Source organism: Chelonia mydas, chromosome 26, assembly GCF_015237465.2.
Source record: "Chelonia mydas isolate rCheMyd1 chromosome 26, rCheMyd1.pri.v2, whole genome shotgun sequence".
NCBI classification, from domain to species: Eukaryota; Metazoa; Chordata; order Testudines; family Cheloniidae; genus Chelonia; species Chelonia mydas.
In genome coordinates this window covers 13,991,052-14,011,595 of record NC_057859.1, presented here as the reverse complement: position 1 = coordinate 14,011,595, position 20,544 = coordinate 13,991,052, and the positions used below count along the sequence as shown (strand labels likewise).

At 48.6% G+C, this 20,544-nt stretch overlaps 1 protein-coding gene and 1 long non-coding RNA gene across 4 annotated transcripts in view; both read left to right on the top strand.

The window, feature by feature from the left end:
* The window catches only part of STARD7 (StAR related lipid transfer domain containing 7), a 39,328-nt gene extending 20,247 nt beyond the window's left edge, over window positions 1–19,081 (top strand). The window contains exons 4-8 of one of the 2 annotated variants that reach the window (XM_037886217.2): window positions 5,073–5,183; window positions 5,278–5,360; window positions 7,735–7,834; window positions 12,004–12,088; window positions 16,861–19,081. In XM_037886217.2, coding sequence (XP_037742145.1) covers window positions 5,073–5,183; window positions 5,278–5,360; window positions 7,735–7,834; window positions 12,004–12,088; window positions 16,861–17,051 — 570 coding nt within the window. In that variant the 3' untranslated portion in view covers window positions 17,052–19,081. Of the gene's footprint in view, window positions 1–5,072; window positions 5,184–5,277; window positions 5,361–7,734; window positions 7,835–12,003; window positions 12,089–15,452 lie in introns of both variants that reach the window. The other variant, XM_037886218.2, reaches the window with a different exon arrangement.
* On the top strand, window positions 1,262–2,434 carry LOC122463881. Of its 2 annotated transcripts, none has more exons than XR_006287587.1 (2): window positions 1,262–1,805; window positions 1,936–2,434. It is a non-coding gene; the product is annotated as an uncharacterized LOC122463881 (long non-coding RNA). The 2 variants fall into 2 exon arrangements; XR_006287588.1 differs by having other exon boundaries at window positions 1,262–1,822.
* Window positions 19,082–20,544: the final 1,463 nt, after the last annotated feature.

Genomic DNA, 20,544 nt, shown 5'->3' with positions numbered 1-20,544 from the left:
TACAAGCTTTCAGCGGCACAGCTGTATCGATACAGCTGTGCCACTGTAAGAGCGCTTGTGTAGCTGCATTATGCCAACGGGAAAGAGCTCTCCCGTTAACGTAATAAAAGCCGCTCAATGAACGGTGGTAACTATGTCAGCGGGAGAGCGTCCAGAGGAGCCATGAAATTGACAAGACCGCCAACAGCCGATGTAAGGAACGCAGTGTCTACACAGACTCATGTCGCCCTAACTACATCAACATAAGCCCTATGCCTCACATGGAGGTGCAGTTATGTTGGTGTAGTGGGGTTCTTACCTCGGCGGGAGCAAGGCTGTAGTGTAGACACGGACATAGGTCGACATAAGCTGTTTTCGGCCTTGTCAACACAGTTTTGTCAGCAAAAGGCAGCTTTTATTGACAAAACTACAATGCTACTTTTGCCGACAAAACTCTCCTGTTAAAATAAAACCGCCTTGACAAGAGGCATAGCGCTTTTTGCAGCAAAATTTTAATGACACAGTGTCAGTGTAGACACCACATTTAGTTTTGTCACTGTAAATGGCCTCCAGAAGGTGTCCCACAATGCCCATCCTGACCCGTCTGGTCAGCAGTTCAAACTCCACTGCCTTGCAGCCAGGTACGCAAACATCACCCTTTAAAGGCCCAGGAATTTTTGAAATTCTACTTCCTATTTGCTCAGCATGGAGAGCTCACTTCGCATCTTCCCAGCTGACCACGGTGGGTGCACGTGGCAAACGCTCTCGCACTTGGACCATAGCAGAGGAGTTGGATCTGCTGTGTATGTGGGGAAAGGAGGCTGTCCTGTCCCAGCTGTAGTCCAGCCGTAGGAATTTCGATACCTACGGGGAGATTTCTCGTGGCTTGTGTAATAAGGGCTGCAGTCAGGACACTATGCAGTGCAGAGCAAAGGTAAAGGAGCTGAGGTGGGCGTACAAGAAGGCAAGGGAGGCAAACTGTCACTCCGGTGCTGTGCCGAAGACCTGCCGCTTCTCTAAGGAGCTGTACGCCATCCTTGGCGGCAACCCTATCATCAATAGCCCCCTGGATACATTGGCGTGGCTGGAAGCAGCAGACAGTGGACCTAACCCCAAAGACGAAGTCATGGATGAGGAGGTGGAGTTGTAGGACTTTGTGGAGCCCACAGCAGTTTATCCAGTGGGGCAGCAAGTCAGGAACTCTTCTCCACTCCGGGAGTGTCTAGCCAGTCCCGGCAGTCCCTTGCTGGCGAGCAAGAAGGAGAGGAGACCCCTGGTAAGTGATCTTTTTGACTTGATACTGCTCAGTTATATGACATGCAGCTGCCCTTTGCTTTGTATACTGTAGAAGTGGGTGAAGGGATAGAAATGTGCAAGACTAGCTGGGTTTGAGTGTGCTCCAAATTACTCTGTGCAGCTAAGCAGTGCGGTGGAACAGTGTGTTGATGCACACCGAGATTTCACAGGAATCCTCCAGAGAGATCTCCTCCAGAGAGATCTCCAGGAAACTTTGCTGGAAGTACTCGCCAATCCTCTGCCAAAGGTTCCTTGGCAGAGCTGCTTTGTTCCTTCCCCCATTGTAGGAAACTTTCCCATGCCACTTGGCAATCACTTGTTCAGGGACTAAAGCGGCACACAGGTCAGCCACGTAGGGACCGAGTCTGAAGCTGCACGTGTGCAGTAGATGTACCCTGGTATCCTTGCTTATCCTCAGGAGTGAGATATCTGCTTCAGTGACCCCTGCATGTGGAAAATGGTGGCAGAATCTACAACATTGTCCCTAGGCGCCTGCACTGATCCCTTTGAAACATAGCGTGTTCGGCAAGGTGTGTGCTTGCTAAGGGTCAGTGAGAAAGTGATTAATATGTTACAAGAGGTGTATTTTACTGTAATGATTCAGTGCTGTGCATGAACTAACAATCATGCTTCTGTGTATTGTTCCTTGTGCTTCTGCAGATGTGGCCTTCAGGGGAGTGACTCTGGCAGGTAAGGAAGCAACCAAGGTGTAGCGAGGAAGACATGTTCCAAAAGGTGCTCCAATCCTCTGAGGCAGAGAATGCAGGGAATGGCGAGAAATGGAAAGGCAGGACAGAAAGGAGAGTGAGGCGTGCATTCAAAAGGTCCATGAGCAGATGATAAAAGTCACGGAAGAGCGAACAGAGATGCTGAAGTCCCTAGTCATACTGCAGTCAGAACAGATGCGTGCTTTACCCTCTGCAGCCGATACAGAACTGTTTTCCATGCCTTCCCCAAACTCCTCCCATACATTCCTTTCAACTTTTCGGAACATCTCGGTATCCCGTTCACTCCACCCCTTTGGATAGCTTCCAAAATGATAGTTGATTTACGCACAGCTCTGAGAGCTTACACTGCCCTTCACTGATCTCTTCCTTCCCACCAAGCCTTTTCTGTGTGTTAATCGGTGTTTAATAAAAACAAACTCTCTGAAAGATAACCAGTCTTTGTGCCCTACACCTATTGATTGCAACTGGTAGTAGAACATAGGCATGAGTTTAATCATTTGTTTACTGCAAATCCTGCTTAGGAATCATGTCAAGAGTTAGGCAAACAAACAAAACTCAGATTTATGAAGCCTGGCAGATTGCTGTATAGAAATACACATTACTGGTTCTCATTATCAAAATGCTGCCTCAACGCCTCCCTGATTCGAATTGTCCCCTGTTGTGCCCCTCTAATAGCCCTTGTATCAGCCTGCTCAAAACCAGCAGCCAGGTGATTTGCCTCAGCACTCCACCCCTGGGCAAACCTTTCATCCTTAGACTCACAAAGATTATGGCGCATGCAGCAGGCAGCTATGACCGCTGGAATGTTTTCCTCACTTAGATCTTACCTGCCATAAAGGCATCACCAGCGTGTTTTTAATCTGCCAAATGTACATTCCGTGGTCATTCTGCACCTACGCAGCCAATTGTTGAAGCACTCCTTGCTGCTGTCCAGGTTTCTCGTGTAAGGCTTCATGAGCCATGGGAGTGAGGGGTACGCTGGGTCTCCCAAGGTCACTGGGCATTTCATCATCCCCCCCCACTGGAATCTTCTGGTCTGGAAAGAAAGTCCCTGCTTGCAGCTTTCTGTACAGGTCAGTGTTCCTTAAGATGCTTGTGTCATGCACCTTCCCGGACCACCCCGTCTTGGTGTCAGTGAAACGCCCATAGTGATCAACAAGTGCCTGCAATACCATGGAGAAGTACCCCTTTCTATTGATGTACTCCGTCACAAGATGGTCCAGGGTCAAAATTAGAACACGTGTGCCATCTATCGTCCTGCCACAGTCAGGGAATCCCGTTTCTGCAAAACCATTCACTATTTCATGCACATTGCCAAGAGTCATGGTCCTTCATAGCAGGATGCAATTAATGGCCTTGCACACTTGCATTAACGCAGTCCCCATGGCCTACTTTCCTAACCCAATCTGATTTGCGACCAACTGAATGGAGTTAACAGCTTTCATACTGCCATCACCATGTGCTTCTCCACTGAGCGGGCACCTCTCATTTTGGTGTGTCTGCGCCACAGGGCTGCGGCGAGCTCCGCACACAGCTCCGGGAAGGTGGCTTTCTGCATCCGAAAGTTCTGTCGCCACTGCTCGTCATCCCAGACCTGCATAATGATGCAGTCCCACCATTCAGTGCTTGTTTTCCAAGCCCAAAAGCAACGGTCCACCATGTGCAGCTGCTCTGTGAATGCCTAAACTAATCTGGTGGTGGTTCTTTCCATGACACGCAGCAGGTCAGGCAACGCTGATTCCTGTTCCGTTTGGGAGCTCGTGATGCACAGCATGTCCGTCCGTGATGTGTTCACAACCACATGACCACAACAGTAGAGAGGAGTGTAGGATCCCTTCACACACAGATGGACACACAGTAAACTGGGGCTGTTGAAAAATGCTGCAAAATACAGTCAGAAGACCATGGGAAGACTGGGACACAAAATAATTCATCATGGGACGTTGAGCTCACACCTATGATGCTCTGCGATCCACTCCACCTTCCCACAAGTCCTAGCTTCAGAAGGTGGTGAGCAGCACAGTGTGATAGCTACCCACAGTGCACTGCTCTCACTGTCTATGCAAGAGCACCAAGTGTGGACTTGCTCTGCCCACAAAGGGAGCGTAGTGTGAACGTGCAATAGCGATGTTTATAGCACTTTTTGATCGTAGACATAAATTTTGTCGACAACACTCTGTAGTGTAGACAAGGTCTTAGATTGATGTAAGCTGCCTTACATCGACCTAACTAGTGTAGACTAGGGGTTAGTGTCCCAGCTAAATACAGGGAAGAACAGATTGTTTATCATAAGTAGTTAACATGGATTGTTAGAAACCATTCAAGGTGAAGTGGCCTGTTAACACCTCTGCGGTCATAGAACAAAAAAGGGGGGTTAGTGGGTTACAGATCGTTGTAATAAGCCATAAATCCAATGTCTGTCTTCACTGTGATTTTGAATGTCTAGTAAAGTTATGAATTTAAGCTCCCAGGCTCGTATTTTGAAGGCGTTGTGCAGGTTTTTTTGTGGCGGGACAAGGACTGAGAGGTCAGATATGGAGTTGTCATTTTGTGAAAAGTATTTGCCCACATTTTACCATTTTTTATTGTTTTTTATTTTACCATTTTTCTGTGTGAGTGGAACGAGGGGGAGTCACCAAGATTATTCTAGTATTTGCCTACAATTTTGTGTGTGTGATGGTCAGTTGTAGGCCTCTAGAGTCTGACTCTAGGGCCTTCTATCCCCAGTCCTCCTCAGTAGAGCATCTGCTTCCCAATGCAGCCTTATAGAGGGGAAAAGCTATAAAGTCCTGTGTCCCTGCTGCAGTAGCCATCCTTGCCACTGTGTGTTTCTTCCCAGCAAGAGTATCTTAGGGATCATAAACTTCCTGTAATGCTGCCTGGCTCCCAAAAGCAGTGTTTATTTTTGGCAGGTAGAGCTTGGCTTTTCCACAGTATAAGGAACTGCTCATTTGTCTGCCTTTCTAAGATGGGGGGCACCTCCTCCAGCCATAACCTTGACTATAGAAGAAACGTGCTACAGATTCACCCCATGACACAATTGTCATAAATTCTTCCCTTGTTCCATAGCTGGACACGGAATACAGGAAGAAATGGGATTCACTGGTCATCAAACTGGATGTGATTGAGAGAGACCTGTCCACTGGCTCGGAGGTGGTTCACTGGGTAACTCACTTCCCGGTGAGTGTTCCTTCCTCCCTCCCTCACCCCGCTTGCTTTCTTATGGCCTGTCTGGTGTTAGAAGGGACTGATTTGCATGTCTTTGTTCCTTTAGTACCCGATGTATTCACGGGACTATGTGTATGTTCGGCGGTACAACGTGGACCAGGAAAACAATCTGATGGTGCTGGTGTCACGGTATGTATCCCTGATGCAATCTAGCTATTCCTGCCACACCTAGCGCCATGGTGTGAGGATGGGGTTGTCCTTAGACTCACTGTCACTCTGACAAAGATAGCAAAGGCATTGTTTCTTCTGTAGGCCTTGCTCCTTTGCCATTCTTTTACCTGGGTCAGTGGGTTGTTATAGGCAGTTAGTTATAGATGCTACCAGCCATGCCTATAAATGATTGTTTGTCTGATCCTTCCCATTATAAGACCCTGTTTTCAAATTTTCTGTGCTGGGTGTCTGCCTCAGAAACCGTGCTGGTTCAGCTGTTTCTGAGAATAAGGCTAGGGAAAAACGTTTTGTAGTAGTAAATTCTGATCACCTTTTCTTTGAAAAGCTTATGTGCTCCTGCATCTTGGAAGAGGAACTCGAAATTTGGCAGGAAGGGTGGACTTTATATCAGGGATGTGCCTTTTGCTGAACCTGTGAAAATCTGCCCTAATTTGGCCAAGTTGTAGCTCTTTGAAAAATCTCAGTTCACATGTGCTCAGTAGAGAGACTTCTTTGATTTTAAGCTAAAATCTTTAGAGATTTTATGTGCATTGTACATGCTCCAGCATCTCCAGCTTGTAGTGCTGACCCAGCTGTGCTTGTGCCATCTCCACAGTATGGATAAGCAATACGTTATAGCCCTGGGCTGGAGGGAGTGAAGCTGGACTTTCCCTATTATTGGCAGCTTTGTGCCAGGGTTGGGCTGGGCACCAGAACTGAGAGCAAGGACCTCTCTCTCCTGAGCTTTCAGTGACCCTCAGCTGGCACCCAGGCAGTGTGAAGGAGTAAGCCACATGACTCAAATGTGGGGGGCAGCGGGGGAGAGCTGGACCTGGGGGACAAGGGGGAGTAGGCTGGAGCAAGAAGCTTTGAAGTGGAGATGGGGAACCGACTGGGACTGGAGGCTGGCACAGGGGTGGGGACTGCCATTGCAGGGAGGAGACTGAATGAGAAGTCCAGGGAGGGGGACTCTGAGCTAGTGGGAGTGAGGAATATGGGTGGGGGAAGTGGGACTGGAGGCCATTGAGTGGGGAGAAGATGGGCCTGGGGAGAACTGGGAATAGCTGGGCAAGGAGACTGGGGATAGAGTCTGTAAGGGGTGAGGAGAATAGACTGAGACAAGGAGCCATGGGTAAGGACAGGACTGGGATGGGGGCAGTGCAGAAAAGTTCAAACTTGGGGGCAAGGCAGGGAATGGGCAGAAGTGTCTCCACTAGAGCCTCAGTGCAACCTTAATTCAGTCTCTTATGCCTATGCCCTAGCATATAATCTCTAATTTCATGGATACGTACTATCCTGTGTTTATACAGCACTGTTGACGTTTGCTGTGTAGACCGTCAAACATGGTCCCTGCCAATCTAGGTGTGATGGCAGACAAGGGCATGGGAGTGAGAGGGAAGTTTAGATGGTGACAGATCAAGAGGTTACTCTTCGTTTTGCACTGTGTGCATCGTGTTCCCCTTTGTTACGTTGGTGTGGGGGAGCTTGTTTGGAGGAAGTGGGCTTTGACAAGATATTTGAAGAGGAGTGAGAGGGTCCTTCCAGGCGTAGGAGAGAGCGAGTGAGATGCTTGTGGGAGGAGGGCATGAAGGAAGCTGGAACTGAGTGAGCACAAGGCTCAAACAGTGGTGCTCGGATGCTGCTATGGCTGTGCAAGCCTCGTGCCCTGCAGTCCGTGGAATGGTCTCCATTCTGCTGGCTGAAGGATGAGCGATGTTCTTAATCCAGTAGCGGAGGAAAGAATGAGAGCTTCACAGGGGGATGTGGCTTCAAAACTGGAAAGGCCAGGGCTTCTCAGGTCCCTTGTCAGAAGCCCTTCTGTCATGTCTAGCGTGGTGTGGAAGAGCCCGTTCTGGAACCACTGGGTTAGGAGAGAATACTGGAGAGGGCTGTCTGTGCATTTTAGTCACATACGTAGCGATACCTGGTTCATAGACACACAATGACTACTTAAAATGCCTTATCAATGGCAGGGGAGGCAGGATGGATAAGAGGGCCGGCCCGTTTCCTGTTCTTCCACAGACTGCCTGTGTGAATTTGGACAAGTCATGTCTCTGCCTCTGTTTCCCCACTGGTAAAATAGAGATGTTGATGCCCTCTTTTGTAAATCGCTGTGAGTTAGGTATTACTATAAATTGCCTGTTGGAGCCTCTCTAAATGACTGCAAAATTTCAGGAGGCTCTCTGAGAATAGCTTGGGTTCTCACCATTGTGGAGAGAGTCTATATTTTATCATATGTGATGACTAGTACAGTCTGTCAGCATCTGTCCATTCAGACCCAGGTCTTAAGCTAACCTCAGGAGGGATTACCCAGGGTTATAAATACCCTTTTCCCATCTTGCATATATTCCAGAGCAGTGGATCACCCAGGTGTCCCAGAAGATCCCGAGTTCGTGCGGGTTCGAACCTATGAATCCCAGATGGTTATCCGACCACACAAGACATTCGATGAGGTAAGTTCCTGGCCAGTCTGGAAAACCAGGGGAACAGTCAGCTGTTGTTGAGGCCTCCCCATGTGGAATCTGAGTCAGGGCAGGAGCTCTTCTGAAAGGTGGTAACTGAATATGCTGACTGAAGCTCTGCGGTCTGCAGCTGCTGCACCAGGGATACCAGCTCTAAGTATCAAGGGGAGAGCTGTATGGATTCGCCTAGCCCTAATGACGGGACCCAGGACTGTGAGGCCCTGGACAATTGCCTGCTTTTAGCATAAGGAAGTCTTGTCTGTGCCTACCGTGGATCAGCTCCCTGAAACCACCAGCCTCTGGCAGCACAAGTACCCCTTCCAGGCCCTGCAGGCCTCGCATTGTATGTGTAGGTAGCAATAGGCACACACCAACCCCTGAGTCCTCCGAGTGTCCCCTGCAGTATCCTGCCCTTGTCCACTGAACACTCTCAGAATTACCTGGCCTGCTGTTCCCAAAGGAACAGGACACACCAGCTTGTCAGATTCAACTCAGGGCCACCTCTTAGCTTAACACCACAGGACTGAGTTATGTTTATAGTGAAAACAAGAATAAAGAACAGAGATTCAGGTGATCCTGAGTAAGAATGTTGGGGAAAAATGGTTACATATAAAAGAATATAATTCTTTCTGAAGACTGAACTTGACAAATATCAGAGGGGTAGTTGTGTTAGTCTGTATCCACAAAAACAACAAGGAGTCCGGTTGCACTTTAAAGACTAACAGATTTATTTGGGCATAAGCTTTCATGGGTAAAAAACCTATTTCTTCAGATGCCAAGTGGGTTTTTCACCCATGAAAGCTTATGCCCAAATAAATCTATTAGTCTTTAAAGTGCCACCGGGCTTCTTGTTGTTTTTTGTAACAAGTTACTGTCTTGTCTAAAGAAGCTTTTTGCCCAAATTTCTCTCCAGCTTTTTCAGCCAAGCCTAGCTGAGATCCCACTTTCATGAAGCAAATTCGCTGTGCACTTGCTTCCTAGGTGACGGATTCCAGCATGTTGTCTTTGTCCCCAAATATAGTAGAACAAACCTGTGATGTGCACCTGTAGGTAGGGTCCACACTCATTCTCACACTGTTGTTCTCTTTGAAATTTCTTAGTCCTTCATTAGCATTCAGTTCAGATTGATGATAGGTGGCGAAACATACAATTATTAATGTGCATTTAAATAGCCAGACAGGTAAGCATCTCTTGTCTGACAGAAAACTTGTGTTTTCACTTTTGTTGGTGACCAGTGCCTAGATATTCTTTGAGAACATATTTTCAGTATATATACGTAACTCCTTGCACAGTATCCATACATACATTTTACAATTATATTGATGACCAGAGTGACATAGGCCTCTATTACGTGATGCTCTCCTGGTGAGCTACCATGTATATTCCAGACTCGGGAGATTTCTGTAACCTCCTTGCCAGTTGGCACCAAGAGATTCCTGTGTCACAGCCACAAAGCTGTGACTTCCTTGGTGTCATCTTGGTTTTGCTATTGAGCTAAGTACCCAAAGTCAAAGGTCACAGTTTAGCCAAGATTTTCATAGATTCCAAGGCCAGAAGAGACCACTGTGATCATGTCCTCTGACCGGCCTTACACGGGTACTTTTTCAAGTGTTATGTTACTTTTGAGAATGACCGATTTTTGGGTGCCCAACTTGAGGAGACTCCTAAGTGCTGAGCACCCACCCTCTGAAAATCAGGCCCCTAGAATCATAGAATGTCAGGGCTGGAAGGGGCCTCAGGAGGTCACCTGGTCCAACCCTCTGCTCGAAGCAGGACCAATCCCCAACTAAGGAGTCTCAGGCACCCAAAATTGCTAGTCGCTCTTGGAAATCTTGGCCCTTGTGCTTTCAACCACTTGGGAGGAGCTTTTATGTGGTATTAGCAGAATACATAGCAGCCTAGATCTGCCCCTTGAACTCTGGCTGGTCAACCTGTGTAGCAGCTAGCTGATTGGAATCTAGATTTGAGAAAAGAACAGGAGTACGTGTGGCACCTTTGAGACTAACAAATTTATATGAGCATAAGCTTTTGTGGGCTAAATCCCACTTCATCGGATGCATGCAGTAGAAAATACGGTAGGTAGATAGATACACAGAGAACATGAAACAATAGGTGTTATCATACACACTATAACGAGAGAGATCAGTTAAGGTGAGGTATTATCAGCAGGAGAGAAAAAAAAACCTTTTGTAGTGATAATCAAGATGGGCCATTTCCAGCAGTTGACAAGAACATGTGAGGAACAGTAGGGGGGAAAAATAAACATGGGGGAAATAGTTTTACTTTGTGTAATGACACATCCACTCCCAGTCTTTATTCAAGCCTAATTTAGTGGTGTCCAGTTTGCAAATTAATTCCAATTCAGCAGTCTCTCGTTGGAGTCTGTTTTTGAAGTTTTTTTGTTGAAGGATAGTCACTTTGAGATCAGAAATCGAGTGACCAGAGAGATTGAAGTGTTCTCCGACTGGTTTTTGAATGTTATAATTCTTATAAGTCTGCTTTGTGTCCATTTATTCTTTTACATACAGACTGTCCGGTTTGGCCAATGTATGTGGCAGAGGGGCATTGCTGGCACATGATGGCATATATCACATTGGTAGATGTGCAGGTGAACGAGCCTCTAATAATGTGGCTGATGTGATTAGGTCCTCTGATGGTGTCCCCTGAATAGATATGTGGACACAGTTGGCAACGGGCTTTGTTGCAAGGATAGGTTCCTGGGTTAGTGTTTTTGTTGTGTGGCTTGTGGTTGCTGGTGAGTATTTGCTTCAGGTTGGGGGGCTGTCTGTAAGCAAGGACTGGTCTGTCTCCCAAGATCTGTGAGAGTGATGGGTTGTCCTTCAGGATAGGCTGTAGATCCTTGATGATGCGCTGGAGAGGTTTAGATGGGGACTGAAGGTGACGTCTAGTGGCGTTCTGTTGCTTTCTTTGTTGGGCCTGTCCTGTAGTAGGTGACTTCTGGGAACTCTTCTGGCTCTGTCAGTCTGTTTCTTCACTTCAGCAGGTGGGTATTGTAGTTGTAAGAACGCTCGATAGAGATCTTTTAGGTGTTTGTCTCTGTCTGAGGGGTTGGAGCAAATGCGGTTGTATCATAGAGCTTGGCTGTAGACAATGGATCGTGTGGTGTGGTCTGGGTGAAAGCTGGAGGCAGGTAGGTAGGAATAGCGGTCAGTAGGTTTCCGGTATAGGGTGGTGTTTATGTGACCATCGTATATTAGCACTGTAGTGTCCAGGAAGTGGATCTCTTGTGTGGACTGGACCAGGCTGAGGTTGATGGTGGGATGGAAATTGTTGAAATCATGGTGGAATTCCTCAAGGGCTTCTTTTCCATGGGTCCAGATGATGAAGATGTCATCAATGTAGCGCAAGTAGAGATGGGGCATTAGGAGACGAGAGCTGAGGAAGCGTTGTTCTAAGTCAGCCATAAAAATGTTGGCGTACTGTGGGGCCATGCCTCCCATTTGTATTTTATGCTCTTATTTCTGAACCCACTATCTCTAATTTTATTGCTGTTATGTATTGTTCCAAAGGCCTCTGATCTGCTGCCTCTCTCAGATCCTCCTGCTCAGGGTTTTGTAGCGTGGTAAATGACACATTTAACACTTCACAAACTAACCCTCCGCTCTCCCGGGAAGGAGCTGACTAAATATGCTGTCGTCATATGGGAAAATGGAGCAAATGGGTGAAGCAGCTTGCTCGAGACACCTGAAGCTGGGGCTAAATATGATTTCCATGCTCTGAGCCCCTTGCTTGCTTGCTTCTTCCATGTCCCGTCTGTCTTCGTGTTTTTGCAGATCTCCATCAAAGCCCTGGATGTCAGCCTTCTCTTGCCCCAATTGAAGAGAGACTGGAGGAGAAAAATGGTTCAGACTTAAAACACATAATGCCAGTAGTATCTGCAAAGACTCTATCAGGATTCTGATACATTTGTTTTCAATTCTCATGCTTCCTGGTTTTAAGTGGCAGCCAGGAAGAAAGTTCCCTGTGTGGTATAGTGTTGTGCAACTAAAACACCTTCCTGTGAGTCATTCAGCACTACAGGCTGGCTGAGATGGGGGCTGTTGTCTGCCCCGTTTAGGTAGTGGCTTTGTAAGATCAGCCCTGGTTGCCAAGAGGTTCCTGTGACAGGTCAGGTATCGCTAAACTTATTCCTCTTGCAGAACGGCTTTGATTACCTGCTGACGTACAGCGACAATCCACAGACAGTGTTCCCGCGCTACTGTGTCAGCTGGATGGTCTCTAGTGGTGAGTCACTGGCTCTAACCCTTCGCTCTGGACTAGGAATGTAAAATAGTAAACAGTTAACCAGTAAGCATTAGTGTTACCGGTTAACCCAGCCTAACTGTTAACCCCCAGCCCTTGGCGGGCTGGTGCAGCCACAGTTGTGCTGGCTTGCACAAGCCTGCGGGTCACGCCGGCCAGAGCAGCCCCAGCCCTGCGGGCCCCTCTCCGTTTAATTGGTTAACCGGTTAACTTTTTAAACGATACTCACATCCCTACTCTGGTTTGGGGATCTGGATGGTCTGAGCACCATGAGCCCCTCCGGTCTCCTTGGTTCTGGAATGAAAGGAGTGGGAGGCTGTTTTGTGGAGAACCTTGCCTGTGTTGGTCCAAAGGACCTCCTCTTTTGGGAACTACAGAAAGACTTCAGTACACAAACTAGAGGTCTGGTGTGGGGGATCTGGGGAATGTGTGGTGAAGGGCCTCAGGACTTTGCTGTTGGTTTCTCTGTCCCTATGGGGAGGGGTTGGTGCACTATGCAGGGGCTTCAGTTTGAAGAACCTGAGAAAGATAACTGTAGAGGAGAGCTGCCCAGCGGTGCTGATTCTCACTAATTTCCCTTGACCGGCAATCAAGGGGAAATGGGAATTGGGAGGCTTGTCCGTGACTTCTTGTCTGTCTGACGCTTAAGGGGATTTACCTACTGTGCCACTGTGGCCTTTGTACCTCCAGTCCTTGCACTCTGGAATGGTGTTCCTTCCCCCTCGCACCAGGTGGTCTCCGCACCCCAGGGGCAGTTAAAGGCAATCTGCCAAGGTTGAGACCCACAGACTGGAACTTGCCATTAAAAAAAATCCCTATTTGTAAGATCCGGAAGAAGCTGAACAAACTCTCATCCCCTCCGAAATGCCTCCTGGGGTGACCCGGCTCACTGGCCACTGCAGATGCACATGGTGTGTTTTAGTCTCTCCTCGAGAGTGGGTGAAAACATGGAAGCTTCCTGCTCCGGGATTGGAGTGGAAGGGCTGTGCAACAAGGTGACTTATCCCCAAATGCTCTGCTCTGCTCAGAACCTCTGAGACACAATCCATCCATTCTGTAGCTTAATCAACCCACTACCATTTAAAGGACTTGAGTTTCCCATCCCCAGACTCTATATCCACATTGGCCCAAAAGCCTGTGTAAAATGGATGCTCTGAAGCTTGGGCTCTTTCAGACCAACAGCATGAGGGAGTGCTAGAGACAAGGACCTTAATTGAAAACACCTTGCCACCAGCTGGGTCCTGCTTACACCAGGGTCTGTTAGTTTGAGAACCTCTACTAATGTCATCTGCAGAACATGGCAGTGCATCTTCTCAGCAGTACGGGCTACAGTGAGAAGAGCAGGTCTGGCATCCACTCCCTATGTTGGCTTCCCATCAAAAAGCAAGTCAAAACCAAGTTCTCAGTTCTCGCTTTCAGGGTGCTCAGTGGTCTGGGACCAGCATATCTAACTGAGGCTAACGCTCTGTCAGGGAAGACACTGGTCAGCAGCTTTGCATCTTGGGCATGATGGAAAACTCTTCCATGAGGTGAAGCTCTTTTGTACAGGAGACAGAGCTTTCTCAGGGGATGGTCTGCAGCTGTGGAATGAAATCTCTCACCAGCTAAACCACCTCCTCTTCCACTCCAAGTACTAGGTGCACTACTCTGACCTGTACCCTGCCACACACCGCTCTCCAGGGGAGAGAACGAGCTGCACACGATGCTTGTTAGTCACCATACATAGTGCATGACTGAAAGCACTAGGGTACTACAGTTATGAGCATGGGATAAGAACCTGTGTAGAAATACATTAAACCATTAAGATTGCAAAGTCAAGTGCTCAAGTAGCGCAATACAGAAATAAGGTTGTCCAGGAGCCCTTAATTTGGCTCCCTTGGGCATCTGCACTATAATAAAATGAGATCATGTAACTAAATACTATTTCCCCGTAGTACCCGTCTCCTTCAGTTCAGTGTTTCTCTTGATCCTCCTCATTCAATATATGCCCTCAGGCTTTGCTTACCACACACCATCCAAAACCTGCACTGGATGGACCCAGGACTTGGAATTTCCTCCTGACTCTTTGTGTTACTCCTATCGTAGTATTTGAGTGTTTCACAAACATTAATGAATGGTTTCAGAGTTGCAGCCGTGTTAGTCTGTATTCGCGAAAAGAACAGGAGTACTAGTGGCACCTTAGAGACTAACCAATTTATTTGAGCATGAGCTTTCGTGAGCTACAGCTCACTTCATCGGATGCATTCAGTGGAAAATACAGTGAGGAGATTTATATACCACACTATTCAGAGGAACCATTAAGAACAATCCCGCTTTGTCACATCTCTCCCCCCTTCGAGATCGAACTGAGCGGGGTCACTTTAGCTGGTGACCTGGGGAAGTTCAAAGCCACCAACGTTCCCATGGATGCCCCAGCATCTCTCCCATTCCTTGGTGGGAGTTACACCAGGCCCTTCCGGTTTCATGCCCTCCTTTAGGTCGTTGGGGTGATCAATAGCACTCGCAGGCCGCATGTGGGAAGGTTTATGCAGCCCGTGCCCTTTGGCCACCCCAAAACTCCAGGGGGTCAAACTGGGATTGGGTCTTCTCCCCACTAAGCTGGCCAAACACTGCCACTTGGTTATATAAATCTCCTCACTGTATTTTCCACTGAATGCATCCGATGAAGTGAGCTGTAGCTCACGAAAGCTTATGCTCAAATAAATTGGTTAGTCTCTAAGGTGTCACTAGTACTCCTTTTCTTTTTGCAAACAGTAATGAATGTACCCTGTGAGAGTAAGTGATGCTGGTATCCCTGTTTTCGCAGCTGAGGCACAGAATAAGACCAAAATTGCCAAGTGTTCACTAATTTTGGGTGCCCAGCTTGTGATACCTAAGGTCTGATTTTTATTTTTATTTTTTTCAGAAATACTTAGCATTTTTATAGCCCTCTGTCTGATCAAAGAACAGCTCTGCTCCACTTCCATTGTAGTTCACAACTCTGGACCTGTGTATCTCCTAGCACCCACGAAAGGAGGAGTAAATACACACCACCTGCCTTTTGCACCAAATGAGGCAGAGGTCCTACAGACAGCCTCTGTCACTACACAACCCTCATTCATTCCCAGAGCACACGGTCTGGGTCTTCTGGGGGAAAAATATTATGTGATCATGTAACCAAAGACTATCCTAATACAGACACTCAAGGGGGCAAATGAAGGTTGCCTGGGCAACCTTAATTCTGTCATTTCCTAACTGTTGAGTGCTTGACTTTGCATCTTTAACATTCTTTCAGTGTAGCTTTTTTGGGAAGTAGCTTCCAAATTAAAAAAAAAAAAAGGCGAAAAAACAACTTCTCTCACTGTAGAATCAGCCTGATCTGCCCATGGGCCATCAGCAGGATTCAGCCCTTTGCAAACCCAGCCCTCTCCCACTTGAGCTAACAGAGGGGAATAGTACAACGACTATCTCTTACTCCACGTGGACCTGCACTAAAGGGGGATGACACTTTGCCAGTGGTTTCACAGAAATTTGCTGACAGCAGAGGAGTCTGGAGCCTGAGAACTTTGATACCAGGTTTTGGGGAAGTATACTCTAGTGGCTGTAGACCATTGTGTTCCTGTACCCCAGCCTGTTTGTTCCCCCTATGCTCCTTCCCACCCTCTGGTTCCCATAACCCTACCACCATTTTCTCACTCGTCTACAGAGGTGCTTCTTCCTTCTACCTCCTTATTTCCTGGGTACCAGAAGGGGGAGCACTCAGCAAAGGAGAGACAGGCTCCCTGCTCTAGGTTCCAGTGACACAGCAACAGTCAGGAGGAGCAATTGCAGGGCAAGTCCTGATCAGCCCCAGGATGGAGCAGGCTCACTTGGGAATGACACACAGGGGTTGTGAGGCGATGGAGCATGTTCAGTGCAGATGGAATCTAGAGTGATTTAGTGAACTTCTCAAGTCTCTAAATTGCAAATTGAGACTTCTTCAGATGCTTGCGATTTGGCCAAATTTGGATTAATTTTTCACAGGGATGGCACAAGTCACATCCCTGACACCACAGCATCTCCCCAGCGAAATTTCAAGACCCTGCTGCAAAGCATGGGAGTGGCAGAGCTTCTCAGTGAAATAGTTGGAAGACTTTGTTTTAACTAGCTTCCTCCTCAGGAATGACTGAACAGTTGAAACTTCCCAGACAAATTCAGCCGGAGGCAGAAACATGTCATGAGAAATTTCAACCCAAAGTTAATGTTTGGCAAATGTATACACAACTGAAAAGAGGGTCTTGTAATGGAAAGTGTTTGGGCAACCTTAATCTAGCTTCATGTAGAACAGAACAGGAAGTTTACTGCCATGGCCCTGCCAAGTCCTTCTTGATGTGATAGCATCTCTGTGAACAAGAGAGTACACCTTCCTGTGAGTGTTCTTGTGTGTGCTTTCCCTCGCCACCCCATAGCACCATTGGCCCTGCTTAGAGGAGGAAACTAGGCAAGTCACCTCGCCTCTCTGTACCTCGAGATCAGTGTGTCAGTGACCCAGTTGGGAGTTCCTGGCTACCGTACTTATTCCCACCTCTTAGTCAGGTGGCTCACTAGCTCCGGGGGGGGGGGGGCATGGAGGTGCCTAGGTTTTGCAGGGATGGGTGCTCCCTTTGTGTGCTAGACACTGGATAGATTGTTTTGGCGGCTGTTTGTGTTGAGGTATGAGCCTGTTTTTGGAGCAGTCCAGATGTCCCCTCCCTACACGTCCTTGGTGCTCACTGTGTCATTGCCTTTCCTGCCAGGCATGCCAGACTTCCTGGAGAAGCTGCACACAGCGGCTCTGAAAGCGAAGCGGATGGAGATTGAAGTGCGGGACTACATCTCTGCCAAACCCATTGAGAGCGGCAGCAGCGGCGAGGGGAAGGCGAGCATGCCCGGTGCAGAGCACAAGAACGAAGACACCCACAGCCCTGCGCAGCTTGAGTACGCCTAAGGGCTGGCTGTGCCACCTGAGTCAGCACCCTAGCCTCTGCTCCTGGATCCACGGAGCAGGGCTGGTGGGGAGCTATGACATCAGTGTAGCCACTGGAGCTTAGTTCAGCTGTTCTCCTTTTGTCTCCAAACCCCTCCTCGCCTCTGTCTTCTGCAGCATGTGGGGAGAGGGGTCTCTCCCCTGTGTGAGCCTTGTTCCTAGCGAGGCCTGGCCATTGAAACACAATGTTGTGTAATATCCTCTCTGTGCTGGTGTTTTCTCCTGGTGAGGGGATGCCCTAGAAAAACACCTGGTCTCTGTCACAGTATGGACAACATGTCTCTCCCTCCTTCCCCTCCCCTTTGAGCTCGTGTTGGGCACAGATGCCACTGTCTCCTGAAGCTCCAGGGCAGTTCAGCTCTGCAGCGCTGGGGGTGGGGTCTAGGGAAGCTTAGGGGTGTGCTGGCCTGCAGCCAGCCCCAAACACGAGACACGGGTGGGGGCAGGAGGATGGGATCTGTGTTCAGCAGCCCTGGGCTGTGGCACTGTGTGTGTACTGCAGTTTGCCTCTGCCACATGAGGGGAGTGTTCCTCTGTTGTCCAAGTGCCTTTCCCCCGCAGCTGCCCTGGCCTCAGCTGGAAGCGGAGAGCCATGCCTGGCAGGGGTTGTGGCTGTACTCAGCGTTGCCCACTGGAACAGGCTGATGCCTCCTGGCGAACCAGCACCGCGGCACCTGTCACCATATTTTTGCCTGTGGTTTCCTGGGGGGAAGAATGAAGGACTCTTGGCGGCATTACTACCTGTCGCTCTGCAGGCTGGCGTGGGAGAGGGACTTGGTATCACTTGGGCAGGGAGTATGGATTAGGAGGCCTGGTTCAGCTGCCTTCTTGCCTCAGTGGCTTTTTATTTTGATTTTTTCCCTGGGAGGGCACAGCTCCTGCTGCCTGTGAATGCCCATGCCACCATAACTAACAAGGGAACAGAAAACTGCCTGCAGCTGCCTCTTGTGGTGAGTTAGCTGCACCTCTGTCTTGTAGAATCAGACACTCCTGCAATCATGGCTGCTACCCAGCTTCCCTTGTGTTGGGAGAGGAGGTACCTCCCAGGCATACCAATGAGGGGAAGCTGTCAGGATGCAGCCAGGGCGAGGGTCACTGGCAGCACTTGCTTTGGTAGGGAGGGGTCTGGAGCAATCTAGGAATAAACGAATAAGTTCTTGTAGCAATGACCGAACTGCATATTGGGTCAGGCTAATCGCATGTGTTCACCCCAGAGGTTCCTGTTCTGCACTGTAGTCCCGGTTTGGATCTAGAGGAGAGACCAAGAGCTCTCCCTGTCCTGTGTATTTCCTGTTACCCAGAATGTACTAGCCAGTGTGTTTCAGCCTGGTTCTCCTTGTGATAAGCAGAGTTAGTCCAGTCCCCTGGGGGGCAGGGGGGAGCACACAGTCCAAATGCTCTTCCACAGGGCTGAAGTCTCATTCTTGAACAGCCCTAACTGCACCATCACAGGGAGGGACTCCATGAATTCTCCTGTGCTGTAGGGAACTGCTGCTCATGGCACTTGCCTGGTGGGGCTCACCTCTCAGTGCAGGGAGCTGGGGCATTAGGGCCAGAGCTTTCTGCCACCTCCTATTCGGGGTATGCCTGGTCCCAGTGGAAACTGAATTCTCTGCTGATAGCCCCCAGTGGTCAGGTACCCCGACCCCACTCCTTTTCTTATAACATGCGGTTTGAAGTCCCATGTAGGACAGACAGCATGAGCCTGGTGGGCTCCAACGAACAGATCCTGCTGTGGTGCCAGAAAGCAACTTTCCACCTCCCCTTTTCTTCAAGGGCCTGGCTACCGTATGGTACAGTGAGTGAGTGGGAGGGGGCTCGACCCTCATCTGAGTGCAATTGAGGGGTGCTGCTTTGGAGGCCTCCTGGCCTCTCAGTTCCTGTTTGTGGCCATTGGGGTCCATTAACATAGCCACTCTGGATTTGTTACTTCACTCAAACCTGGCATTTCTATGAAAACGGATGTGTGAATAAACTTATACTGGTACAAACCCTAATGGAGTCACAGCGTCCTTCGGTTGAGGGAGGGAGTGTGGAGCTGGCGATGGGGTTAGCGGAGCAAAGCTCTCACTGTGCCTCTGAGGGCAGCTGGAGGGAGTCATTTGCCTCTGGCTCTGGCCAGCTGCTTCTCAAGGGTATGCAGGGCTGGGCTGAGGAGGGGGAATGTGTCCTCCAAGGCAGGACACATGAACAAGGGGAACAGCCGCAGTTGGTGCACTGCCAGGCACCCTGCTTGCCAGGAGATCTAGATACAGCCTAGTATGTGTCTGCACATGTTCTTGCATGCCAGGTGGGTGGTGTCAGTTCAAGGCAACTGCACCTGTATATTCTCTCCATGATCTGGAAGGGTACCCACTCTAGGGTCCCGGTTCCCCAGCTGTCCCCTCTCTTGGGCAGAGACCTGCCCTCATCTCCCTCCTGAGTGAGGTTTTTCCAGCCAGCACAGTTCCCTGCCTACACTGCATTCCCCAGCAAGCCAGACGACCTAAGCAGGCCTGCATTGCTTTTCTCATCAGAGGCTGTAAACAGAATTGCCACACATAAGTTACCATGTGGCTGTCTCTAAGCAAGTAGACTTATTCTTAAGGTAAAATTTTGCATTACAGAAAAAACATGAAAAACAATGAAGAACCTATAAACATACTAATAAGCTTACCAGAGATCACCCCACCTGTACAAGGGCTCTGGTCGGTGTCAGTCTTTCCAACCCTTCCAGAAGGGTTGGGGTCCCCTTGGGCAGAATGTCCTTCCCTTTTCCTGGATCAGAAAGGTGGCCTTGAGTCAGTTTAAACACAGGCTATTTATTCAAAAGTCCTTTCTTTTTCTGCTGGTCTATAAAGAATCCAGGGACCTCCAGAGGTCGTCTAGTCCAGTCCCCTGCACTCATGGCAGGACTAAGTATTATCTAGAACATCCCTGAAAGGTGTTTGTCCAACCTGCTCTTAAATCTCCGATGATGGAGATTCCACAACCTCCCTGGGCAATTTATTCCAGTGCTTAACCACCCTGACAGGAAGTTTTTCCTAATGTCCAACCTAAACCGCCCTCGCTGCAATTTAAGCCCATTGCTGCTTGTCCTGTCCTCAGAGGTTAACAAAATCAATTTTTCTTCTTCCTACTTGTAACAACCTTTTACGTACTTGAAAATTATCGTGTCCCCTCCCAGTCTTTTCCAGACTAAACAAACCCTTTTTTTTCTTCAATCTTTCCTTATAGGTCATATTTTCTAGACCTTTAATCATTTTTGTTGCTCTTCTCTGGAGTTTCTCCAATTTGTCCACATCCTTCCTGAAATGTGGCGCCCAGAACTGGACACAATACTCCAGTTGAGGCCTAAGCAGCATGGAGTAGAGCAGAAGAATAACACTCCTGCTAATACAGCCCAGAAGGATGTTTGCTTTTTTTGCAACCACATTACACTCGACTCATATTTAGCTTGTGGTCCACTATGACC